Here is a 27,646-nt window from a genome sequence, read left to right as displayed (position 1 = left end):
CAAACTACCGCAGGGCTGCACGAATATTACTGTATTTGTCAATAACTTGCACTCACAGTAAAAAACCAAAAAGCCAAAAAAAAGCCAGTTTCACTTAAGAATGTCTTGAGAAAGCAGTAAAAATTACTAGTTTTATTAATCTTGACCCATGATACCTGCAATTATCTGAAAACACACTTAAATACTCCTCCCTTTTCCAACTCCACACTTGTGTGAAGCTGAATTTTCACTGTATACTGCAACCAAAATAAAATATCTCAGTAAACATCCCAGAGGATATGCAAAAAGAAAAAACAATACTACTCATCTCACTCAATAGTTTTTGGAAAAAATAGATATTTTTCACTAAAAATAGAATTTACATTAATATGCAATGTGTTGTTGTATTGTTGTTATTTTACATATTTTAATTATAATCAAACTATTGTTTTTACATTTCCCAGTTTTAATATTTAATATGGTAAATATAAGCAGGTAGAAGCCATGTAGCCTAAAGCTCTTTGGATTTTCAATGCTTTTTCAGGGATATTCAATATTTTTTCACTTTTCCAGTGAGTAAAACATTTGGGACCTGCTACTCAAGTCAAACTTGGATTAAATTATTTCTGCCCCTGGTCAGGTGGAACAACTTTCATAAAGGGACTCCCTGTGGAGCCAAGTTTCTCTTTAGAAGCCCTAACCCAGTGTGAGACCCCCTAAAGTAGCATGCTGTCTCTCCAGGATGAGGCTGTGAGGCCGAGGGGGGATTTTTAGGAGGTGAGTGACACCACTTTGTGCTACATCAAAGGCTGCCCGAAGGGGAGACAGAAGGTCTGCTTCTCCTAAAGGTGGCTCCTATGCTCAGGAAGGCAGAATCTGGGAATCAGCTGTTAACTCCGCTCCCGATACTCATGCACTACAGCCCAGAACCCAAGACTCTTTCTGGGCAGAAGGGGTTTGTGGAAGATCTCAGGTCCTCACAGTTCTGCCCAGGCAGAGCAGAACACAGCCTGATAGCATGTCCCACGTTTGCTGTGCAAATCTGTGCTCTAGTCCAGAGATACCATGGAGTTGTATAGGTAGAACTTACTTCTCTGGTTGGCATACGGAAGAGAACCCATGTGAACAGATCATGAAAACAATGCAGTACTAATGCTGGTGACCTTGACTTCCCCATCACTCTCTTCCTGTCTGGTGCTCCATCAGACACCCCCCACCCTTGACCAGTTGAGCTGGGCCTCATCCTCACCCCTCCACATGACTGTAGCCATGGGGACGGAATGGTTCCCAGGGTGTGACTCCAGCACCAGCTCTGCACCCACCCATGTTTCTAACCATCTAGTAGATGACACTGTCTAGATGTTCTAGCAGCGTCTCTGAATTGCATCACTCCAAACCTCTTCTGGTAGTTTGCATCTCGCTTGACAGAGTCATCAAACACCACGCTGCCTGGACAGCCTCTAACCCTCCCTCTTCTCCAGGCCCCACAACAATAGCCAGAAGCTCAATGACTAAACAGATTTTATAAAAATACCTCAAAGAAGCTTTCTGTATGGTCTCCAGTGACATGACACTGTTCAAGCACTTTTCCTCCAGTACATGGAAGATGACAGCAGCTTCCTAACTGGCTTCCTGCCTAAATCCAGCCCCTGCCCTCCAGAAACACTTCTTAAAGTCACTTGCTTTTCTAATGAACAAATCTCATTGCTACTTAAACCTTCAACAAGACCCTATTGCCTATAGGATTAACACAAACTCCTTTGTGTGGGCCATAAGATCATTTTGAGGCTGCTCTGGCCACTATTACAGCATTTAGTGCACTGTGAATAATGCTTTATGATCTGCATTTTTAAATCATAAGTTCCTCAAAGACAGAAATGACTCATTCATCTTCCATCTCAAAAGTCTGGCCAAATGCCTAGTAGATTTACAAATGTTCAGTAATTATTTTGTTGACTGAACGCTTTAGTAAAGCCTTTCCCTGCAATGTTAAAAGACAGTGCCCCACACAACTATGTCACAGTCAGACCTCAGCTCGCACGCCCTGTGCCCTCCAACAGGCAAACGATGAAAATGAAGAGAGACGTGGGGAGCGGGAGGATTGTTTTCATGAAGGAGAGTCTTGTTTTCAATATGTAAGTCCTACAAATTAAATAGTCTGTTTTTACAGTAAATATACTCAACCTTACACACCTAAGGTAATCACAGTATAAGAGACAGTTATGTACTTCAGAGACTCCCTATTAAAACTACTTTTGAAAATATGGAAAAACACAGTTTTTATCATAAACTCAAAAATAGCTTCATTTATTTATAAACCTAGTACTTCATGGACCCAAACCGTATTTCCAGCTTGATCATCTACTTTAGTAGCCAGGTTTGATCCAAATGAATAAAGGTCAAAAATCTCCCACCAGGACAACACTCCTAAGAATGCTTGTTAATTCAGTGATAAATCCACACGCACAAGAAAGCTTCTAATGGGGCTGGGGATTTAGCTCAGCGGCAAAAGCGCCTGCCTGGCAGGCGCAAGGTCGTGAGTTCGGTTCCCGGTACCGGAGAAAAACCAAAAAAAAAAAAAAAAAAAAAAAAGAAAGCTTCTAAGAAGGTGTGGGGCAGTGGCAGCCTCCATGGGATACATGTATACATTCACCCAAATCAAACAATTTGAAAAGGGTGATGCTGACCTGGATGAATAAGTGCTAGAACTTTTTAAGATGTAAAAATTACGTCCTATGTGCACTGTTGGCAGATATATTTTTATATAAAAGGCAAAAGATTTATATGATCTGATGAGAAACCAGAGTATATATTTTTATATAAATATACCAGTAATCTATACCCATGGGTGATTTTGGTATCTGTACATACTTCTTTTAGTCATCATTTTACTTTATGAAAAACTAAAGCAAAATTTCCTAACCATAGGAGAATAACAATAGTTAATGCATTATAGCTATTGTGTATCATTACCCTTGAAGTAGCTACTAAGAGTACAAGACATAGACAAAAAAGATTCTCTCTTACAAAGAAACAAACAGATAATAGCACAAAATACATACTCCTTCTGCATTCACACACAGAGGGCTACGATCCTATCAGGCAGAGTGGCTGACAGACCCGGAGGACCAGCCTAAGCAGAACTCTCTATGGTGTGCAGTAGCTCCTTACCATGATGCTCTTGTACATGTTGCCGTTGTTGTCCTCTATGCTGATGCGGATGATGCAGGTGTCTTCGTTCTGTTGGTTGTAAACGGGGGGCAGTACTGTGGAGGTAATGGACGTCACGGAGACGGAGCGCTTGTGGATTTTAGGGTTGTTGTTGCAGGACGGTGGGGAAGAGAGGGGATTGAGTAAGGTCGACATCCCTGAGGAATTTGTGTCCATGGAATGGATAGAAGAACATGATGAGGAGGACTCAGAGAGCTGGAAGAATAAACACATCCCAGAAGAAAACAACTATTAGCATCTGAGCCAACGGGCCTCTACTTTCAAGGCAGAAGTAGATATCAAGACGAATAAACTGCAGCCCCCAGCCCACACGTATCTTGTCACTGGTGTGAACACAGCCCCTAGGGCAGATGCCTTTCAGTGACTCAGTGCAACCCCATAATTTCCACACAGGTTTTCTCATTTCTTTAGTTTTTAGCAGTTCTTAAGGAAGTTAACCAGCAGGTGGCAGCAGCTTCCAGGGCTGGAGACCAGCTTCCCAACGTTTCAGTCTCTCTGGCTTGAGCCCCAACAGTTCCCAGCAGGGCCATGGAGATCGCTCTGTCCTGACTCCACCATCACATTTGGTAGGAGGAAACAAATGGCTGTATTTCTGGAAGTTTCTAAAATGAGGACCACAGATTGTGTATCTCCGCACGGACTGTTAGTGCGGGAAATGCCCCGGGAGGTCACGTGGCCCTATTCCCTTTCTAATGCCCAGGAGCCCGAGGCTCAGAAGTAACAGGGCTCCAGGTTCACACAGCCAGTTGCCAGTTCCCCTAGGAGGAGCACCCCTGTTCCCTGACTCCCACCATCGCTCACTGAGCAAAAGCAGAGCCAAGGCTCAGTCACTCTTGAAGATAAAGTGGCAAATTAACCGAACATGTCATTACCTTGGCATGTTTAGCACTGTGAAGTTGCTAATAAGCTTTCATGTATTTTATGTCATTTAGATCTCACAGCTGTCATGTGAACAAAAAGCAGAGCGTTAGAAAGATGAAGAGAGTAAGATTCAGAGAAATCAAGTACTTGACGAGGGGAACACAGCCTTTGACTGGCTCTGCCACATTTGCTGTTGAACTGGCTATACCTAGGTTCACAGTCCACACGAGGATGATCAAAAACTATGGTGAAAATGTTAAATCTTTTTTAAAAATACAGGAAAAGACATATTGTCAAGAATCATAGAATAAATGTCCTAAGTGAAGAGGAAAATTTTGAGTATTTCCAGAGGGCTTAGTGGCAATGTGTCATTTACTATAATAAAGCACTCACCATGCAGTACTTTTTATCAGCTCATATATCTAAGACACTGAGAAATAAGGTGCTACAGTTAATGTGCTTTTCTGAGTAACCACATATCTACCAACATGCACCACAAATTACCAAAGAAAGGATGCCTAAAACTCACTGAGAGATTTCACCCTAAAAAATTATTAAATTGAACCATTTTAAATTCATCCTTACAAAGTTAGAACCTCTTGGAATGAGTTAAGCTCTACATTATATAATGTTAATCCTATAAAATATTCTGAAAAGTCTGTTAAAAATAAATAACATCAAATTCTTTCTCACACATCTGCCCTTCCACGCAAACAGAGTGTACAAGTTTAGCTTTCTGATAATCTGGCTTCTAAGTAAAATAAAGTTTACTTATCTCATGTCTTGGAGGCTGCTCCTTCCTATGACACAATTATACATTAAATTCCACAGCATGTGTTATTTAGTTAGAGCCAGTAAGCTGATGTGACAATTCTGATACGCAGGAGTACCCGTACCTACTGTAAATGATTTTCTCTTTTTTTTTTTCCTTACCTTCCCAAGTAAATCAACTTAGCAGCTCAATTTGAGAGGTGGTGGTGGATGATTTTAAGAGCGTAGTCAAGTTATATCCATCTTCCAAGTCTTGGTTCTTTTTTTTACCTTTATTTTCCCTTTGTTGGATTTCCATGATTCTAACATTTACAATTAACATAAAGCCTTGAGAGAGGCTGTGGTATTGTAGCTATAAACAGTCCACCTGATGAACCCGTGCCCCATTTTAGTGAGAACTCAAATAGTGAGGAGGAACTGTGAACATAAATGTTCAGAAATTGTGATCAGGAGAATGAAGAAAAAGAATGTAAATTACACTTCACTTCTAAAGAGAGCAACCTCACAGTGTGGTCTGTGGGCAGGAAAGTGACAGATAGTGTGCAGCCAAAAGGGACTGTGGAGATCAACCAGGCCCAGCTCTGCACTGAGCAGGAGAACTGAACCATTCTAGGGAGCATCCAGGTACTCTGCATCCCAGGAATGTCTTGCATCCAGTCAGACACTCACCTTTAAATCTCCAGGAAGTCAACTCTAAGATTGATCCAAAGAATAAAAATCCATGGCTTGTACAAAATTAAACAATAGGATATGGGTTGAGGCAAATAACATAAAGCAAGGGGTGTGCAAAGAACAGCACACTGGGCAGCTGCATGTCTTACAAGGGTGATCTCAGCCTAGGCACACTTCCTCTGCGCCACCAGATGTGAACACAATTCCATCTCCTCCCTAAAAGGAGGAACCCAGGGGCTGGGGATTTAGCTCAGCGGCAAAAGCGCCTGCCTGGCAAGCGCAAGGTCATGAGTTCGGTTCCCGGTACCGGAGAAAAACCAAAACCAAAAAAATAAATAAATAAATAAATAAATAAATAAATAAAAGGAGGAACCCCTCAAAGATGTGGGCAATACCTCAGTGGTCACCTTCATCAGATATGAGCCCCACCAAGCACAACAGCCTGTTCAAAAGTGAATGAGACTCCATGCTAGATTTTGACAAGTCCAACACTATCTATCAAGCATGGGAGAATGATTACGTTCCAGGTTTAGGAAATGAGTCTGCTGAGAGAAGAGCCATTGTACAGGGATTTGCAGAGCTTTTTCTTTAACATTCAAAACATAAAGGGATGATCCCATGGACTCTCAGTAGAAAGGTGAGAAACCCAACTGAGGCAGCATGTGAGCCATCTCGGCCTGATGGGTACTGATATGAGGCCTTTCCTACATTGGTTTCTTTGTGACAAAGTCACCAGAGGGTTCCCAGATTGCCATTATTGCTACTAGCACCACACAAAGCAATACACAGATGCCCTTGCAGAGCAGCAGACACAAAGTGATGGACTAGTACCAACACTCTACCACCTCACTGACTTAAGCAGAAGCAAGAAGTCAGTACAGAGCAAGTGTGGTGGCCAAAGATCTCCCCCAGCGTAAATTCTAGTCATAGCAAAGTTGACCTCTCTGACCCAAGCTCCCTGATCAGTAGGTTGAAGTAGATGTATGTACAAGATTAAGACTGCTATTTTGTTTTCTTTTCATGTGTTTACATAGCCATGATAAATGAAAACTTTCTACTGAGAATTTTTTATCACTTATCACTACCATTTGTCTCAGACATGGTAGATTGTATCATCATTACCAATTCTTCACCCTCTCTGCATCCATGCCCTTTGCCCTATGATTTATTTCACAGTTCCTCCCACTGAGAACGGGGCATGTTGCCCCGCTTTGTTTATTTACGTGGGATTTACCACATGACTGCATGAGCCGATGGATTATTAGTACACATGAACCAATAAAGGCTTTCTACGTGCTTGCAGCGCTGGCCTTGACCTCTTCTTCATCTGTCTTAGCATGCCAACAGCATGCTTCTGGTAGCTTATTATTCCAAAAACAATGAAAGGTAGGTAGAGCAGATCTGAACCAAAATCAGCCTAGGACCAAGCCTGAACTGAATCAGCCAATCCCTTAGACGCATGAGAGAAAATGAATGGTTGTTGTTCTAAGTAAATGAGCTTTGGAACAATTTGCCGTGCAATCTTACAGTGGCAAAACCCTGGTTAAGAAAAAGTCTGGAACCAAGAAGTTGACACAACATCTCTGACTCTGACTTTTCACTCTTTCTAAGCAAAGCTGCTTTTCCAGAATGAAGTACTGTATGGCTGATGTTAGTAGTCAGTTTTTCGTTCCTTTCCATGTGAGTACTGCATAATATTTGAAAGGCCAAAGAACAAACGGATCTGATTACTGCTTTTACACCTGTTTTATAAGGAATAGGTCCCCAGATTGAACTCTGCTTCTGTCACCTCTTAAAAACCTGACTTTGAAAACATACCATAAGGAACTTGAAAGCAGACACTCTTTGGGTGGTAAAAAGCTTGTCGGACGCCTGCAGGAGGAATAGAAGGGTTACGTGCGTACCTTTTTCTGAGGCTCATCAGGTGTGTCCATGGGGGTCATGGAGCCTTCCTCCACCTCGGAGTGGTTCGACTCGCAGGAAGACACGCTGACTGAGTCCATGCTTTCACCAGAGCTCCCGCTGGCTGTGGACTTGGGCTGCTCTTTGGTGGGAGTGCTGCTGGTGATGATGTCAGACCCCAGAAACAGTCTGCAGAAAACAGAATGTCAAGCGCTCAGATGGGTACAAATCTGGAATCTATGATTAGGCAAACACTTTTTGCTGAATAAACCCTGGTGGTTTCTCAGTCTTGTATGACTCAGTACTGCTATCAGTATTTTACAAAATCATTTCTATATTCTAACAAATAGTGGCAAACATCTTGTTCCAAAGGTTATTCCAACTTCAAAGAGCATATGATTGTTTAGCTGCCAAATCCAGGGTCTTTCTAGGTCAATGTTGCTCTGTTTTAATGGTCTACAGACCACTTTGACAGGATCAAAATATCATCACCACCACCACACTCCTATAACTTTCTACCATAGGATGAACCTCACATGGCTGAAAAGTGAACTTCATGAAGCTGTTGTGCTTTGGATAAGAACCCGAGGAGGAGGAGGAGGAGGAGGAGGACTTCTACTTCCAATCATCTGGTGAACTGCAACCATCCAAACCCTTCCTCTATTAAACAACTAGGTAAGAAACATAACAACTCCTTTCAGGTGAATTTGTAGGATACTAAGGGGAATCCTTATGGCCATAAATGAAAGGGGAACTGAAAACTAGAGGCATGAAAGCTATTTCTCCAGCTGCTCTGTTGGAGAATTGGCAAATCTTGGCCAAACAGTGACTTACAAATGTTTTTACTAATATGTTTTAATTGTACATACCACAATTATGTAGTTCAGTGTGGTATTTCCATATATGTATATACCATGCATTGATCATGGGTCTTAACATGTACCCAGGACTCAGAGATAAGGGCTTCCTTTATAAAAGGCAGAGAAACAAAATCCCTTATAGAAGGCCCGAAACCTCAAAGAGCTGTCCTCTTAGTAAAGAGAGGGCCTAGAAAAATGTGTTCTAATTGCATAAGAGGACAACAGAGAAGCACAGCTGTCCTGGCTTGCTTGGTTGGAAGAAAAATACATCCCTTGAAATCATGTGTGAGCTTGGCCTGTATGTCACTCTGATTTGCTACCCATATGGTCTTGAAGTTAGGGGATCTCAGGCAGGGACACACAGGGGAGAAGTGGACAGATGGAAAGGAGGGATGGGGGAAGAAACGGAGGGCAGGGAAGAAGGGAAAGATCTCTCTGGAGGAAGATACCTCCCAGGCCGCAGAGAATTCCCTAATAAAGATGAGCTTACAATACTGCATTACACAAATACACACGAGAAAACATTCCACACAGGCATAACAACAGGTTAGATTCCTGAGAAACTTGAGTATGAGAACTCTCAGAAAGAAACTAGTAATTTATCCCTTCATTTAACCATGTCTACCATAAGCTGTGCTATTAAAATAAGTATGTTTAAAAATGGTAAAGACATACAAGAAAAATTAAAAACAAGACTTCAGAGCAAGACATTCTGACAAAAGAACAAGATAATTTGAAAAAAATTTTCACTTCTAAGTGAAAAATGCAGTTGATTTAAACAAAAACTTAGAATGGTTAAATAACTGTTCTATTGCAAAGAACTTTGGACTTTATCCAGTGGGAGACAGAGGTGGTGAAGTTGGCTGTGAAAGGCCTCTCATCTGCCTGGCCCTCAGCTAGGCATGGAGCACAATGGGCAGAGTAAGCTCCTGTTCTCAGACTGCATACATTGCCCTGAAGAGCCCGCATGAACAAGAATGACTGGGTAGACAGCAACCTCAGGGACGGCTCTCTCTCAGGAGGTAACATTCTGTCTGAGGAAGCCAATCATGAAACAAGAACAACCCAGGCCACAGGAAGAACTGATGCAAGGCCCTGCAGCGGGAACAGACCCGGCCTGATCAGAGGATGGCGCGGTGGGTCTTGGGAGCAAAGGGGAGTTTGTAAGGGAGGGAAGGTGGAGGGTGGACACACAGGGCCTAGGAAACTGGATTAGGAGTTTTTTATTTTAAAATAAAACCATTAGAGGTTTCTAAGAAAGGCAGAGACACAATCTGTTATTCAAAACATCACCAGGTTCTTCAGTGGAGAAGGGATTGCTGGGACCAAAGAACAGCAGGAGACGGCAAGGTCACTACTGTCATGGTCTAGGAAGGAGACGACAGTGGTTCCCACCGGAGGAAGGAGAGGAGAAGAATGAATGGATTTAACAAATGTTTCAAGCTCATGACAAACATAAGCTCCCTAAGTGAATGCTCTTTTTCGCTTGGCCCATGCGGACCTCGTTGAATGCATTTCTTCTCCCCTACTCTGATGGCCGGGGCAGGGGCACTCACAGGCTAAGTCTCTTCACCATGCTCTTCCGAGGCTTGGGCGAGGTGGTGCTGGCTTCAGCCGCTGCTTCGATCTCACAGGAGAAGGTATAGCTGGGCGAGAGAGAGTGCTTATGAGGTCAGAGGCTGAGAACTGAAGGACAGACTTAAATTCACATTATTTAGTGGTTTTATTTTAGAGGAAGGCTCTGATTATTCAAAATAAAGACACAGACCATGCTGTTCTAACATGAATCTCGGAAAGTACTTACTTGACGGTCAGATTTTATAAATTCACATTAGGCAACTCTTCCCTCCTCCGTTCCACTAGCGTAAGGGTTGAGGTTGCTTAGTTCTTATGCTTCAAATACAAGGATGTGTGCCTTTAGCAGCACAAGCTGATTCCATTCTCATCCCACTGCTAGGCTGGGGTAAGAATCTTCCTGTCTCTCTCACCCCCTCCTATTTCTTCTCTACTCTCTCCTTCCTACTACTTTATGTGATGTGAGTGAGTGTGTGTATCTCTGTGTGTGTGCGCGCGCATGCATGCAGGCACATATGCATGCATGACTCACTTTCATCTATGGGAAATGAAAGGAGATTTTTGTAAAATATCTAAACTATAATTATATTATTTGTAAAAATAAATAAATATGATTGTAGGCTGGGTGTGGTGGAGCACACCTATAATCCCGGATCTCAGGACACTGAGACAGGAGGATTACCATGAATGTGAGGCCAGCTCGGGCTACACAGTGAGTTAAAGACCAGCCTGAACTACACAGTGAGACCTTGTCTCAAAAACAGACCAAATAAATAAATAAATAAATAATACTATATAACTATGATTCCTCATTGCCAAAACATCCTAAATTAAAAAGACTCCCAGATACATCTGTAGGCCAAGCAGATCTAACTGCCACCAACACAGGAAGGATTTACATAAGATGAAACGCCTTTTTTGAAAGACTGTAGCTCAGGCTGAAGATGTGCGTGGTTACAGGGGAGGTGGGGAAGGGTGCCAGCACTACACAACCACCTTGAGAGCTTACACTGCAGAGTCAGGCAGACCTGAGTAGGAATCCAAACACTATCACCAACTAATAATATTCCTCCAAAATCCAGCCTGTCATCAACAAATACTTATTTTGCTATCAATTTCACTCTCCCTTATGACAAACTTTCAAAGAAATTCCCTGGTCTACAGCAGAGAACAGCAAACATTTTGTGTAAAAGAGCAGATAATAAGTATTTTAGGTTTATGGGCCATATGGTCTCTGTTGCAGCTACTCAACTCTGTCTTTAAAGCATGAAATCAACCATAGATACGATGTAAATGAGGGGGCTGTGTTCCAATAAAACTTTATTTATGGTTTCTGAAATTTTAATTTCAAATAACTGTCCCACGTCATGTTATTCTCCTTTTCTCCCTCTTATCATTTAAAAAATGTAAAAACGGGCAGTGGACCACATATGGCCTACAGACTAATCTGCCATCCATCGGGCTACAGGAAAGGCCTGAATCCCCACTGGGCCACTCAAAGCACTAGAGTTAATGTGCCTGTCTGTACTCATCAACCCTGTGCCTCGTGTCCCATCCACACCAGTTGTAACTGTTTCTTCAAATGCCAAATCTGTCAGGCCAGCAGGCCTTTGCCTATGTTCACTGTCTGGAATGTTCTTCTCCAGTAAAATCCAGCCTCTATGGAAATGGCCACAAATCGTCCCTACTCCCCCTGCTTCCCTCAGCTAAATGAACTGCTCTTGCATGTTGATTCCGCAGCATTTTACTTATTCATCATATTTCCATTTTGCATGAGTCTTTCTCTGTCCCTATATTGGAAGCTCCATGACAGCTAACACTCTGGACAAGAGAGACAAACAAGGAGACAGGACAGTGCAAGTGCTGGGACAGCATGAAGATTTGCATTCTGACAATGCTTTCCCAAAGCAGAGTTTACAAGACATTTTACAGATGAGCATCCTAAAGACCAGGGAGAATAAAAGGCTTGCTCGGGGCTACAAAGATAAACGCACAGCAGAGCAATACTGAGACTGTGTCTTCCAGTGTCATCAGTTCAGCTCCACACCACACTCCTTGGAAAACCAAGGTAGCTGCCACCAAATAGCTGGTGAGAGAGTGACCATGAGGTACTGTGTCCCTCTCGCCTGCACCTCAGTTCCACCCCAACCATGATGCTGGGCCTACCTCTCCTCCTCTGTGAGCAGCTGCTGCCGCTGGAACCACTGGATGAACCTGGGGTCCGGGCTCATGCAATAGCTGTTGCAAGCAGACTGTAAGAGCTTTATCTGGGCAATCACTTCAAATTCCTAAAGCAGACAGAACACCAAAAGGAAGGAGTGAGTGACTAATACGGCCAACCAAATATAGATCTTTACAGCATGAAAATACACCATCTCCAAGATAAAACAAGGAGACAACCACCCAAGAAACCTGAAATATTCCTTCTGTAGAAATAAATAGCTTGAAAACTCTTCCAGACTCTAACTCTGCAGGGTGAGGTTATAGCTGAGTGGTTGAGGGCTTGCCTGGTACACTCAAAGCCCTGGGTTTAAACCCTAGCACCGCGAAAGGGAATCTCTAAAGTCCTCCTATGTCTTAATTTTTAATCTTCTTTTCTCCTTGAAAAAAATTCATAAAACAAGCTACCAAAGTTCGCCAAACCAGTCTACCAAAAATCATAATGGTTTTTTTCCTTTTTTTCCATTTTCATTCTAGAATAGAAAAGTTGTTTTTTAAGGTTTTAAGTACATACTTCAGAAAATATGTAAAAATTTTCTATTTCTATTTCTTAAAAGATAAACAAAACAAATACTTTAAGACAAGAAGCTCCAAGTTCCCCATCCTCAACTTCTTCAACCCTTAGCCTCCCAGTAAATAAGTTTTGGTGGGTCTGAATATCTAAACAGTTCAGAGGCTCATAAAGATCAATGTTTAGATTTCCTGAATCCTTAGTTTTTTACTACTCCAGTAAATCATTTCACTAAATCTTTTAAAGCTCACAAAAGAAGCAAGTATGTAATTATGTCCCCAATTATTTATATCTCTTAAATGCTTCAATAGATTTTTTAAAGTCAGCAATGGGTATAAGCTTTAGCTTTAGGTTTTATAATCAACTTTCTGAATGTTTAACAGCTTAGTCTTACAAGGGAAGAAATTACCATCCAGGATTATTCTGTAGTTAAAGAACAAAGATGGTTACTGTGGAGACATAATTGAATTTTTTAAAAGTATATCATTACAGAACTCGACAGACGTAACTCAAGAACTGGCAGATTCTCTGAGTCTCAAATTTCCATCCAGTAACCTCAGGCCTTGGTCTCAGTATCATCAAGGAATATTTATTATGCTAAAGAAGATAGTATACTCTATGAGGGATAGAAAAATTAATGTTTGTTGGAGTTAGCAGTATCTTGCTACTGATGAGCTCGGCCTAGTCAGCTCCTTTAGGTTTTAACTGCACTGTCATTTTTTCTTGCAAATTTTCCTGATCCTACAAATTGGGGATAGATGTCCCTTCCACATGCTTCTCTAAGATTCACTTCTTGTGCTCTTCAATCCTTATTTATTTGTCCATCTCCCTCCTAGACTGTAATTTTATGAGGACAAGGAGCTCTGGTTTTCTCTGCTGCAATCCCCAGAGTCCCCGTGTTAGGTATACAATCAATATTTGTAGGACAAAAGAACAAATGAATTACTAAAACAAAATGTGATTACTATAGGTGACGTTATTTTGCTCACTCATTTTCCTCTGAAATATTTAAATGTCTATTTAAATAAACCATTTAACACAAATCCATGGCAAATGTTCAAATTTGCTTTATCTTTTTTAGCATAACTCAGAACTATTCTATCCACGGAGAATTCAAATTAATGTTGAACACCCCTTCTAATACTGACAGGAAAGGAAAAGAATTACCACTGCCTAACAGTAAAGACCACTTCTCCTCTCCCTGAAACAGATCCACAAAAGTTAGCCAGCTTTATTAATTCTTCCACATCATGTACTCTTAGGAAACCCTTTCTCCTTAATAGGGGGACCTTTTGTTTTAATTGAAAAATAAAACTTCTGTATGTTAATGGCGTATATGACATTAAGTTTTTAAATATACATATGCTGTGGAATGGCTAAACCAAGCTAATTAACATATAAATTACTTCACATACAGGTCTTATTTATGAGAACACTTCAAATCTACCCTCACAGCAACTTCTAAGTATACAATACATTATTTTATTATAATACATCATTATTAAGTATAGGGTGGATCTAATTGTAAAGGAAATGAGGAAAGAGAAAAGGAAAAATTACACTTAATTTCTTTATTTTATTTTATTTTTTTTTGGTTTTTCTCCGGTACCGGGAACCGAACCCACGACCTTGCGCTTGCCAGGCAGGCGCTTTTGCCGCTGAGCTAAATCCCCAGCCCTACACTTAATTTCTTAATGAGCTTCCGAGTGGCAGATAAGATCTGAATGCTGGCTCTGTGACCAGGGAACTCTGATCCAGTTATTTAGCCACTTAAATCCTGGTTTCCTCACCTTTGAGCTAAGGATGGTAAAACTGACCTCCCACAGGCCCTTGAGGACTAATGCACAGGCGCATGCCCAGCACAGTGGCACAGAGTAAGTGCTCAATAAGCACTTTTTTTTTTTAATCCTACCTCTACAAAAAATTTTTAAAAAACCTCAATTTTTTCCTGTTTCAAATTTTTTCATGCCCAAATGAAGAAAAGTGAAAAACAAAGCCAGGAGCTTTACTTACCCTTCTCCTTTTTTCAAAGTTTATCAGTCCTCCCTGAAAGAAAATTTAAAGATATAGTGACCAACCAAGCTTCTTTGAAACACAGCCCTGTGTTGTTGTAGGCAAAATTAAAATAGCTCAAAGGAATGATAAAGTCATCATTATTAATAAGCCTGTAATTACCACTACTATGGAGGAAGAGAACCATCTCTTACTTTAAGAAAAACATTCTTTTCAATTATAGTAGAGCAGGATAGACAGACAGCCTTCTCTTAAAATATCTGAAATAACTAAAATAGTAATGATAAATAATTACAAGTCAGAACCCAAAATTATTTGCAGAGCCAGCAAACACAGATGATTGAGTAAAATATTCCATTCTACTTTTTTCCTTGACCAAAAGCAACAAACACAGATGGTCATTGACTCATACCAGAAACCAAATTGTCAATGGTTTATCAAAAGGGAAGTCACTTATACAGAGTACCATGAAAAATTAAGTTTCGATTCTTCATCCCTCTCACCCTGATTCTCAGTAGGCTGAATTTAACTTCTACATCTGAGATCCCTCCCACAAAATTCCCCAACACTGATGGGCATTCCCTGAGATAAGCTGAGACCAAGGATGGAAAGAGACACAGAGCTTAGGAAATGGAAAATGAATGAACATGTGTGTGATACTCATGGCCAACCTAGAGGTAGCTGTACTATAAGCAAAGTAACTTCTACTCTTTCCAGTTATATACAACAAAAGTAGCAAAGCAGAATACACTTAAACCAGCAAAGTAGAATACACTTAAATATACAAGTAATCTTCAAATCTCATTTCAAATATCAAATTTCTTTCCTACTTAATATTTTATTACTGCTACTAACAAGTATCACTTGTTTTCCCATCCCAAGAGAGAGACTGACTGCATGCCTCTGAACAAGGAGCAATACAAAAAAGGAGATGTCACTTGAAAATTCACAGCCTTGACTCACATCTTACCCCCTTGGTATTATTCCTTCAACTCCACCTGTAGTGTTCTACTCAACATCAAGGTCTTGCCCAAATCCATTGCTTCATGAGGGCTTGCCACTGCATCCCCTCATATGGAACTAATCGTGACCTACTGTGCTCTCCCATTGCATTTTTGTTTGAATATCTACTATTTCTATATCACTATTCATCCCATTGGCTTTTGAGCCACTTGTGGTGTTACATTTTGTATTAGTCTGTATCCTTTGTAGCATCCAGCACACTAGCACCTGTACAACAAACAGGCTCTCAACTGAAACTGACAGAAGGCAGTCTCTTTGCTGAGGATCTGGTGAGGAGGCTACAGTCCTCCTTACGTTACCTACACACAGCTCACCTCAATGTAATCCTGAAGAGCAGTGTCCAGCATGGTCAGATCCGTCAGGAATGTCCCCAGGTAGGGCACGGTTCCCTGCATCACACCCTGAGGAGCAATCAGAACAAAGCTGTCTTTATTGTTATTTAAAAGTGTAAGGGTTTCAGGAAGCTCCACACTAGAAAAAATGGACCCATTCGAGGACGATTTTGGAGCCACTAGTACTAACCTCCATGACTATAATTTTTAAAACCCTGACAAATGGGGTAAGAACTCAAAATCTAATGTCTGACTTTCAAAGTCATGCAAGCCAAGCCTAAAGCCCAGTAGATCATATACACATGTTCAGATGGGTTCACAAGTGTTCGTACCCTGCCTGGGCTCTGGTCAGCAGGTCCTCTGTTCTCTCTGAGAGCGTGTGAACACTTCTGGTGCTTCTGCAATGGCCCTGGAGAGAAACAGCCTCACCAGCAGTAAAAGCATGGGCTGCTACACAGTGGAGATGTCTGTACCCCAAGAGTGTGGGGCGTCATTATTAAAATGGCCCCTTGGGCTGGGCTTAGTAACTCACTTCCAAAGAAGAGAAGACAGGGAAACAATGCTGGGGATGTTGCTCAGTGGTAGAGCACTTGCCTAGCATGCATGAGGTCCTATGTTCAATCTCCAGCAGTGCCACCCAAAAAGGGAAGCCTGGCAAACTCTACCTTAGCCAAGTGATGAAGGTCAACATCATCAGTTGCTCCATCAACAGGCAACAGATACTGATATCATTCCCTCCTGGATGTGACAAAAAGGGCCCTTCACCTCCCCGGCATGGTTTCCGAAAACCTGCAGCCTCAGTCTCACCACCAGAATAACAAATGTAACCCCAAACTATGAAGCTCATAAAAACCAAGGGAAGATTGAGGAACTGCTTTGAGCCAGAAGAGACTGGAAAAACATAGCAACTAAATGCAGTGGGTATGCTGGACTGGGTCCTGGAACAGACAGAAGACACCCCCAGGAATCCTTCTAGTTATACTATGCCAGTGTTGGTTTCTTAGTACTGACAGATGTGTACACAGTTTCAACCTGAACTAAAATAATCTTTCCCCCCCATTGTTAACAGCTATTTATAACTTGTCTTTGAATATCCAAACAAGTCCGTAACTCTGTGAGTTTTACAGGTTTTATGTTTCAGAAGAGTCCTAGCATCAAAAATATTTCTGATTTATACCCAGCTTTCCAAAAGAGAAAATCCTCTCAAGGTAGGGATGAGAATATTTAGTGTGCCAGTTTCTAATCTCCTCTAGCTGGTTTCTCCCCATGTGTGCTAAATTAGGAGTTTAAAATATAGCTGAAGACCTGGGTATGGTGGTGCATGCCTGTAATCCTAGCAGTCAGAGGCTGAGGCAGCAGAATCACCATGAGTCTGGGCTACATAGGGAGTTCAAAGACAGGCTGAACTGCATAATGAGATCCTGTCTCAAACCTCCACAAAAGAAAGAGTAATAAAACAATAAAATAAAATACAACAGAAGACAATAATAACTATCCATCAGCCTTCAGAAAGGAGGCCTAGTAATCCTCTGAGTGTTGAAAAACTAGACAGATTTGGTTGTCCCAAGAAGTAGTGAGGAGAGTTTGGGAACGAAGGAAATGATCTCCGAGTTCAAGGACTAAATCCTTCTAGCAGCACTCTTTCCCTGGCCACCATATGCCAGAAGCATAGGAAGACAGGAAGTCCTAGTGGGGTTCTAGGCCAAATGGCCAAAGCATTTAAGTGCTGCAGTGGGTGCAGGAGCCAGTGAGAGGGATAGAGGTGGATCTGCTGCCTACTTTCCCTTATTATCAAAAAGAAATAAAAACTATTCCAGAAAAACTCCTGAATACATGATTTGCAACTCTCAGTGTTTATTTCCTACTGGGTCAAATGCAGTGAGTATCATTCCTAAAGACCTCCCAGCACCACTAAGGGCCAATGAAGTCACAAATGGGAGAGCCCTTTCAAAAGCACGGGCACCCTGCAGACTGCAGACACCGATGCCCAGAGCCCAGCCACCCGCACACAACACAGGGCTGGTCTCCTACACTTTCCAGGAGGATGAGGGCTGCCATACCATATCCTTCTGGAGCTGCAGCCGCCTCTGGGTTCGCTTCTGGTTTTCCTTCACACTGCTGTCCAGGTTTGCAAACTTGGAGGTTCCTTCCTAAGGAACAGAGCACAGCCAGAGGAAAGTGAGGGAGGATGCCACTCTGGGAAGAGGGGAGGGGCCTTTCCTTTTTGGCACACAACTGTAACCTCTGCCCAAGTCTCTAAATGCAAATGAAGAGGCCTCCAGCAGGCTCTCGCGTACACTATTAGAGTCCCTGTTGCAAGCAGACTCTCTAAGAGGCCCAATGGTCTTGGATTACCCCAGCTCTTCCCTTTCCTCTTTAAGGAAGATGTCTGATTTGGTTATAAAATCAATTGTTACTGCAAGGCAGGCAATTCCCCGAAGAGAAGACCTTTTAACACATTCCAAATTTCACTCAAACCGATCACAAGTCCTGGAAATGAAGATCTCTTCCTCTTTCCAGGGTGTCACATCTTGATCTTGGCCTGTAATGGGTATGCTAGCATTCTGTGAAAGAAAAGAGACTAATTCTGTGGTATTTCTTAGGCAAATGAAACTTCTGGACCGGAAGTTTTCTGAGGAAGTCCAGTATGTGACCACTTCATGAAAACTAGACCTTTACACGTTCCCCCCTTTTCTCCTGTCAGTCCTCCTAAATTTCCACACTGGTTGGGAATCATTACACATCTATCCTTCCTCCTGGGACCTGAGGACAGATGGCTACCCTTTCTTTCCTCCTGGCCACTGTAAAAACAAATTCTTCTACATAATGACTAATCATGAGTTTGCTGACTGAACACAAAGTGTTTTGGTTTTGTGGTTTCAGGGTCTTGTTAAGTTCTCATTTTCCAGGAACTGTATGAATGGGAGGCACATTTCACAATTCAGTCACGTGTAACCTCTACATTAGTTTTTCCATAGTCAGGTTTCCCTGGGTTTATTCTATTGCCTTAGCATGTGACCTTTCACTACCGTATAGCACAAGAAATTCCTTCTCAGTGACATGGCCCTGCTGATGGTGACAAAGCACAGATATATTCTATCACAACCCACCTTCACCCAGGGCCCAGGTACAGAACCCTCCTGCCCCAGGACTCCTCATCTATTTCAGTTCTCCTTCTTACAAAGGGTAAGAAAGAAAGCTACTAACCCATGATCTCTCACTCCTGGAGTTAATGGTGGCACCCTAAATGTGCCACTTCCTGTGCTGGGAGCGTGTAGGTCCTCCCGGCTAAAATTCACGTGGAGTGGGAGCTCAGTTCTGTCTGACATGAACATGAGTGACCTCTCTTTCTAGGTCCACCCAGTCTCCTTCCAAGCTCTCAATCATAGGTAGAAGAATAAAGTATGAAAATTATTTCATGTATCTAGAGTTCCTAGTGAGGATTTTTGAAAAGTTAGAAAGCTCTTAAGAATCATAGAACAACATGTTGAGAGGGATCTTACAGAGCCACAAGGACTGCCCTCTTGTTAGCAGGAGAAAGACCTGGGATGGGAGCTGAAAGACTTGCTGATCATGACTTCATGGTGAGCATGAGATTCTGTGCCCGCATATAACACTAAAAGATCGACTAGCGCCAGTTCTTCTGAATGCCGTGTCCGCTGAGAATCCACTTCTTTGTCACATCCAGTGAATTCACTTTCCTTCTTTGCCCCCATATCCCCTACTCTGTACTGTTTCACAGCACCAACCCCTGAGCCTTCTTGAAGTTTTTCACAGGCCTTTCCTCTTGCCTCCTTTGCTGCTCATACGCAAATTCTTTCTGTGACTCCACTTTCTGTTCAAGTCGTCTTGCTGTTCAGTACACTCAAGTCACCAGAAGTAACTATCCCATCACCCCTGTGGGTGAATTCCAGATCTCTCCCTCTCCCACCTCTGGTTCCCCACTCCTTTCCTCTCCTATGCTGACTCTCTGCTTCTTCCTTTCTAGTGCAAATTTCTCATCTGAGACTTACCTTCCTCTATCTCCATCTTAGCGGAGTTCAACTGCCCACGCTTATATTTTTTCTGGGCTTTGAAAGAGTCTCTGCTACTGGGATAGAAGGACCTTGTCTATGAGGCACTGGATCCATTTCAATAAATATTGTTAAACTATAACTCAGAAGCCACTGGCAATTTTTCTTTGCTAGTTCTTCATAATTCTAATGGTCTCCTGCTCCAACTTTGATGTTGAATAGGAGAGAGCGTCTCTAAACACATCTTCATTAGAGAAGTGTCCTAGTAGTTCTTTATATCGATTCAACCTGGGAGAATTCTCACCAAGAGTCACAAGAACCAAGAAAATTTGGTGAAAATCTTCTTTCCTATTGTTTTGAAATCTGTGAACTCAAAGATTCACCTACTCAGAATTAGCTAAGTTTCAGAAATCAAAAGGATGTAACAGATTTTAGGTCATCTTTGAGAAAAAATAAAAATATTTTTCTAACAGTTAAAAGGAAAACCACAGATTTTTGCTAATATGTTGCCTGGGCCATCAAATTATTGAAACAGCATATTAGTTCAGAAGCAGCACGTTTGCACAGAAGTAGAAAGTAGATCATTTAAAGCTGAGATTACCTAACTATAAGCCAGTAGAGGTCTCAGAGTAATGATTAGAAACAGAGCCCAGTAATTTTTTGCAGTGGTTCTTTTGAGACCCTAAGTCCCTTGATTTCAATTTTTCACAACTGTGCTGTTAATTTACACCCAAAATTATACACTTTACATGAAGAATGATCAGCAAAGAGGACAGGAAAGGGACTTGCATGTACATATGGGCTGCCCAAAGCATTCCACTATCACTAATGATGATGCACAGACCACATGAACTCATAGCCAAGTCTTTCATTTCTTTGGGATTTGAGCCATATATAAGAAATTTCACTTAGAGTACTGTGGTAAATCCCTACATTTAAAAAAGGTTAATGGGATCTTTCATATCTAGATATAGCTTTGTTTCTAAAGTTTCAGCCAAAATACTGCCGCCAGGCATTGAGCTGCACAGTACTCAATTTATCTACCTTGGAAGGATGACTCAGGACTACTGGGATTTGAGTGTGTGGCTCCAGTTAGTCTAGCTTTCTATTGCAAATAGGAAGACCACTAAGCCATCTCTTTTCAGCCAGATGGGTTTCCTCCATTTAAAGTCTGCCAATCCAGAGGGATGTGAAGCAGGGAATAACATGATCTCAGCAATCTTTAAGTGTTCAGTTGCTCAGTTGCCCGAATCTAAAGTTAGACATCAGCATAAACTGCCCCACTCATATCATTTACTCCAAGAAAGACAGACAGTGGATACCCTGTTAAAATCATGTGAGTGAATGATAAGACCCATCAGTGCACACAGTCAAACAACAGTTTCTGAACACTATATGCTAGGCACCGGATTGGCATTATGGATACAGAAGTGACAAAAGATATATTCAGTCACTGCCTGCAAGAGGCTTACAGGCCTCCAGGGAGACAGGTCAAGTGCACAAGCAATCCCAACAGAGTATGTGATAAGTGCCAGGACCGAGGAATGATGGGCTTCTCCTAGGACACACTGGAGGACGTTTAGTCAGATGTGAGGGTGTCAAGAAAGGCTTCCAGAGAAACAGGAGTCCACACAAAGATATGAAAGATGGGCAGAACTCAGGAGGAGAACATGTTACAGTCATGAAAACCATAACAGACACCTTTACAGGACTAACCTATGAGTTGTAGACACTAGAGTTTGGCAAGTTATCAAATGGATGCCTTTCCTTAGTAACCTTACCTCCACTTGACTTTTAGTTCTACTCCAAGTGTCCCTAAGCTCAATTGTACAGCTTATAATTTATTCATTTTCATTTGCTATGCACACTTTGCTTTTTTATGTATATGGCTTACCAAATACTAAGAATCACTTACATTTGCATAGTACTTTCACATATTCTACTGCATCAAGCTTCAAACCAATTCTATGAGGTCAATAGGCCCATTACTGTTATTGCCTCTAAACTGCAGAACTGGAGACGAAAGACAAGAATCAAATTTTCAAATTACCAGTTTGGGGCTTTCTCCTTTGCTAGGACATATGATGCTATTTTATTCTACTTTCCTACCTTCCCATAAGACTGTAATCCCGTTAATATCAGAGACTTATAGATCAATATGGTTGCAACTTCAATACCTAGCACATAATGAGTGCTCAACCAACATATGCTAAATTATCAATATACCCATTTTGCTTCTCGATGAAGTTGAACCTGGCCTACCAAACCCTTTACTCCCAAGGTGTCAAAAGCAATACCTTGTATAGAAGCATAGGTTTTTTAGAGTCCCACCAGGTTGGATTTACATTTTAGCCCTACCTTGTACCAGGTATATGCTTTACAGCATGTAATATTTCCTTTTCTGAGTCTGGGGTATGTATAAAACAAGGATGATAAAATCCACTTTATAGAAAGGCTATGACGATAGTGTCTATTGTATTTTATCTCCCTTCTGGTGACTGTTCACAGTCTGTTGTTTTTTGGGTTCTTTTTTTAAATACTACTTACTGTTTAGTGTCTCTATCTATTAACTACAGATAAACTCCTGAAAACAGGATCTTTGTTAGTCACCTTGAAATTTCTAGAAGCAAGTTCAATGCTTTATAAACACTAGACATTTAACCATGCTTTTGGAGAAATGAGCCAAGCTATACCTTTGCCTAGCATATAGGTCGGAAATCACTACTCATTTGGTGTTCAATAAATATTGCTGACTACAAGGTTGTACAACTTGGTCTAAATAAAGGATGTGGAATTGCAGGCCTGGCCTTCTATTCTAGCTCTTTTGCTGAGAAGGAGTATGTTAGGGCCTCTCACCCACCTAACTGCCAGCTCTTGGTATCTGCCAAGTAGTGTGCTAAGAGAACATACATATGAACTCAAGTTCACCACCTGGTTGTGTGAAAGGGAAGCTACAGAGGGTAGAAGGAGAGAACTCCAATGAATTTTGAATGTTCTCAACCTCTTGTCTCCTAGACTATGCATAAAAGAGAAAATTCTGCTTTCTTACAGAACGGAAGGATCCTAAGGGGCCCTGAGCTATTTCTCCCTTGAATGGAGTCCAAAGCTACCAGCAGTGCCCACTGTACCCTCACCCCAGGCCTCACCTTCATCAGTAGTTCCCGGCTGGTCAGATGGTTATTATGGTCTGAGAAGATATCTGAAAGTTCTTCGAACATTAGCATTCGGTCCCTATGAAGAGGGATTAAGGAAGCATTAACAACAAGGAGATGGTAAAATTCAGACATCTGCAGACTAGCTGTTTTTAGCTCCTACAGCAATGAAAGAAAGAATGTTTTGATGTCAGGATTGGCTTATTTCTCAAACATGATTTTTTTAAAGGTAAACATAACTACCTGCATAAAGAGAGAAGTATTTTCTAACAATGTATGTTCTAATCATAACAAAGAATCATTTAACTGAGACATCAAGTTATTCAAAAGGGACATGTTCTCCTAAGTGAGGTTTTCCCCCTACTCTTATCTTAGCAACATATACAAAGCCAAATGGAACCTGACAGGTCGCCTTGGTCAGGCCTTTGATTCCACACAGGAAGCTGCCAAGGCCAAGGGTTTGCTCTAGTTTTCACCAAAAACTTCTGAGTATCTACGAGACAGAACCCATACTTTCGGGATCACAGGCTAGTTTCTCGCCCTGAGCCAGAGGAGAATGGTGGAATCAGAATGGGCTCTGCAAGTGAGGGTGAGGGTGAAGGTGAGGGGGTGACGCTCAAATCTCAGCTCTGCTGCTTACTTCCTCAGTGACCTTAGACAAGTTGCTCAACCTTCCTGAGCTTCCATTTTCTTATCTGAACAATGGAGACACTATCTCCCCCGTGGAGGACTGCTGGGAAGGTCAGCAGGGGGACAAATGTAAATCACCTAGTGTCCTTGCCCCTACCTAATGTCCTGCGTCACTCTGTCTCCATAAGCCTACTGGTCCACACACCCTTTCCAGTCACAGAGTAGGTGACGCCTAAGGCAAAGGATCACTGGGGACCATGACCTTATATCTACAGCATTCTTATTATCATGAAAAGGAACTTCATTACATTACGGTGAGTATACTGCTCTAATGGTAAAGAAAACTATACAAGCTGCTTATATTTTAGAGAAAATAGGAACTTAATTACATGTAGCCCTAAACAGAGAAATAATTTAGGGGGCCTCTCTGTCTACTGAAAGCTGAAATGGAAAAGATTAAAGGGAAAATGAAAACCAAATAAGATATCTTGACCCTGTGGCTAGAGTTTAGCAGTGGAGAAAGCGGAGAGGCGGCTTCTCTAAGGAACTGGGACACAGTAGCATCCTCGCTAAACTATAAACCAACTGACCAGTTAAGAATCAAACCAGACAGGCTGAACAAAAGTTTCTGAAAACGAATTTAAAAAGTCCACTGGAAGATTCTTCTCGTATGGCAAGCACAGAGACTAAAATATAAGCTCACTATTATCTTCACTTTTTAAAAACTTTGCTTCAGTATGTACATGTCTGCAGTACACAATGATTACAGTCAACGTGGAGAGTTAGTACACGTACACAACACATCTGAAGTCTTTTTACACCCCCTTCTCCTCCCCTTCCTCCTTCTCTTGGTCCTCTTCCCATGTGCACAAGATCTATCTCCCTGTTATCTTTGTTTGTGTTTTAGCCTCAAACTTGCTGTAAAGGAAAAGAAATCTTAGGCTGCCTAAGCGACTGTCCAAAGAAGACATCAACTAGTAGTCAACCACCAAAAAGACGAGATAAGATTGCTTGCTGCTGCAGCCAGAGAAGGTTGAAATTGTACCATTGATGATCTTTGTGTTTCGGATGCCACTGTTGGGTGGGGAGTGGGAAGGAATGGGATGGAGCAGCAACGTAATGGTACAAAGCAAACTCTGTGTGCTTCTGATTGCACTGTATTTCACCAGGGACATTATCACCTGATCTTATACAACCATATCTTGCATACGATAGGCATACAGAGGAAAACCATCAGCTAATCTCTTTCACACAGAGTCACCTTCATGGTTGAAAATAATGTAGAGGAGAAAAAACTCAAGAAAATTACATTGAACTTTGAAAAGCCTATCTCACATTTGTCCTGATAGATAATGGTGTCGTAAACAAAGTTTGAGCTTTGGAATCCAAGTGGCTCTGGCTTCTGTAACATGAAGCATTCAGGTCATCCACTTTTTTTCTTTTTAGCAGATAATCAAAGAACTATCCGGTAATAATGTGACTTCTCTCAAGCAGACTGTCCCTTGTATGCACTGGCAAGGTAGAATACTCTGGCACTCATTTTCTGGCCTACATCTGTGAAACTGTAATTTGCCAATGTGGCTCTCTCGCAAGTGCCCATCCCCTGGGCCTTACTCCGTGCCAAATGAATTCTAAGGACAAACTCACTATTTCCACCCTGCAGCCATGGCTGGGGAGCGAGTTGGCTACTCTCTTGACAGACATTGACTACGCTGCACACAGACTTTATACATTGTCTTCTGATACAGAACAACCTAACTAGTTCAAGCCCGGGAAGACTTGGAGGTAGCTGGCCTAGCTGGTATCCATGACGTAAGCCCTAAGCTCTAAATCTGTTCTGAGTGGTACTAAACCCGTTCCTACCTCCCCTTCCTGCGTGCACAAAGGCCTCTGGTCTACAAAGAAAGTTCTAGAAGTGGAGTGGAAGATAGCAATAGTGAAATCATAAGGACATTAAATTGTCCACAGTTCTAAAGGCTGCACCAAGAAACATGAAAAGAAATAGCCCAGAAGTGGCCAGTGAACAATTTTTTTATCAGTTGCCTAGAACGGAAGAAACATTCAGGGGTTTTTAACCTCATTAAGAAACTTTTAATGTAAGGTTATATAGTTTTTAATATGCTATATAAACTAGCTTTTAATATGCTGAAACATGAAAGGATTGTAACAGCAAGTACTAATGCCCCAGCTGCCCCCATGATGCCTCATGTTCTGGAAGAGCCTCGGGCTTTGGAATGAGGCTGAAAAACAACCAGAAGTCATGGCATACTGCTGTCACTTCATCTCCTCACAGGCTTATCTCTCAACCTGTAGGTAATAAGCACATCCTTCAAATCATCCCAAAACACCAATAATCCTGGCTTGACACTTGGAGGATGGGGTTGACTTCTGCAGCAGCCGTGCTCGAAACTCCTTGATCCTGTGTAAGATGCGCATCACCTGGCACACTGAGAGGACTTGGAATATGCTCCTCTCATCCTATGAAATAAGGTAAGGATCTACAGCACTGATGCGGCAATGAATCGCCCAGGACAAAGTAAAGCAGAGCAGACACTTGCAAACTTACTTTGGGACGGCAGCCCAAGTCTTTTTCAAGCGATAGATGGAATTAGACTGCAGAGCTGAAACGATGGCCCTCAAGGAGGAAAAGTTCTTCAGGATTCTACATTCCTGTATGGGGAGTGATTAGGACATAAAAGGCATTTAAATATCAATAGTACAGTGAGTTGGTCGTTTCCTGTTTTAGAGGTATCACAGCTGCTATGAATTCCTACCATTAAATAGGCAGCTGAATAAATACTGGACATCAAAAAGTGGCCCCTTCCTCCCACCCCACTCACCCAAACACTTTATAGATTTTGGCACTGTGTGTTTGTTTTTCTCCCTTTAAGATATTTTTGCGCTGTTGTTACAGTTTTATAGTTTCCAGCTTTCCCAGTAAGAGCATGAATGGAGGTGAGTGTACAGAGCGAGGCTGGGGAAGGCAGCTTTCTTCTGTGGAAAGCACACACAGGCCCTAAAAATACACATGAAAGATCACTGTATCCTCAGACCCACAACGGAACTGGGCAGCAGCCGCTGAGAGTTCTGATGGTATCAAACGTCTCATGACCAACCCTTGTCCTGAGAGGTGTATATAACTTGGCAATAAAAATTCACCACAAGTTGAACTTTGGCTTTTATGCTCTTAGCCAAGGGGGAATATTTTTATACACATTTATTTGGTTTCAAATTGGCTTGTACCGCACTCATAAACATTCAGAAACACCTTGGTACTTCAATGCTTCCAAAATAGCTTGGGCTTTTAAAGCAAGATTCATTTTGGCAGTGCTTACAAACAAAATGGAAAGAGAACAGGAAACATTTTGGGTAAGGAGAGAGGCTCCCTGCTTACACTTAAGCTACCATAAGAAGTCAAGGCTACAGCATCAGCCGTCAGTGACCTTGGAGTAAAGTCCTGCCGAATGAATAGCAAGGACAGCATCAGAGTCGGGAGAGAGAGGGCCCTATTCTTGGCTGGCACGGGGCTACAAAAGCAAGTAGATTATGCCTGTGGCAAAGGAGATGCTTCCCACACAGGCACGTGGCAATGCAACACACCCACAGTTTACTATTAAGCACATTGTGTGAGTACACACTTGGCTTAGCGCAGAACATCTGGAGCAACATGTCCCAGAGTGGCTGGGCATAAATGCAAATCACTTCAAGGATCATTTCATGAAGTAATGCTCATCCCGACTATGAAGGAAAAACAGTATTCTCTAATTTAGCATGCCAAAATCTGGCTACCAAAAACTATGCCAAACAATCCTTCAAATGTTTTCTTTAGAGTAAATGCCAATGTATTTTATAAAAGCCATGCGCATCTTTTTTAAATGCCCAACGTTCTCCGCATTAGGAA

At 41.9% G+C, this 27,646-nt stretch overlaps 1 protein-coding gene across 4 annotated transcripts in view; it reads right to left on the bottom strand.

The window, feature by feature from the left end:
- The window catches only part of Rgl1 (ral guanine nucleotide dissociation stimulator-like 1), a 251,401-nt gene that overhangs the window by 8,439 nt on the left and 215,316 nt on the right, over window positions 1-27,646 (bottom strand). For all 4 annotated transcript variants that reach the window (XM_005375044.2, XM_005375043.2, XM_005375046.2 and 1 more), the window contains 9 exons: window positions 26,312-26,415; window positions 23,110-23,194; window positions 18,011-18,100; window positions 15,933-16,019; window positions 14,596-14,628; window positions 12,018-12,139; window positions 9,833-9,922; window positions 7,419-7,605; window positions 3,151-3,405 (listed from right to left, as the gene is read on the bottom strand). In XM_005375044.2, the coding sequence (XP_005375101.1) occupies window positions 3,151-3,405; window positions 7,419-7,605; window positions 9,833-9,922; window positions 12,018-12,139; window positions 14,596-14,628; window positions 15,933-16,019; window positions 18,011-18,100; window positions 23,110-23,194; window positions 26,312-26,415 (1,053 nt within the window). The remainder of the gene's footprint in view (window positions 1-3,150; window positions 3,406-7,418; window positions 7,606-9,832; window positions 9,923-12,017; window positions 12,140-14,595; window positions 14,629-15,932; window positions 16,020-18,010; window positions 18,101-23,109; window positions 23,195-26,311; window positions 26,416-27,646) is intronic.

Source organism: Chinchilla lanigera, unplaced genomic scaffold (genome assembly GCF_000276665.1).
Source record: "Chinchilla lanigera isolate Chin_1 unplaced genomic scaffold, ChiLan1.0 scaffold00005, whole genome shotgun sequence".
Classification (NCBI taxonomy): domain Eukaryota; kingdom Metazoa; phylum Chordata; class Mammalia; order Rodentia; family Chinchillidae; genus Chinchilla; species Chinchilla lanigera.
This window is presented reverse-complemented; position numbering and strand designations above follow the sequence as displayed.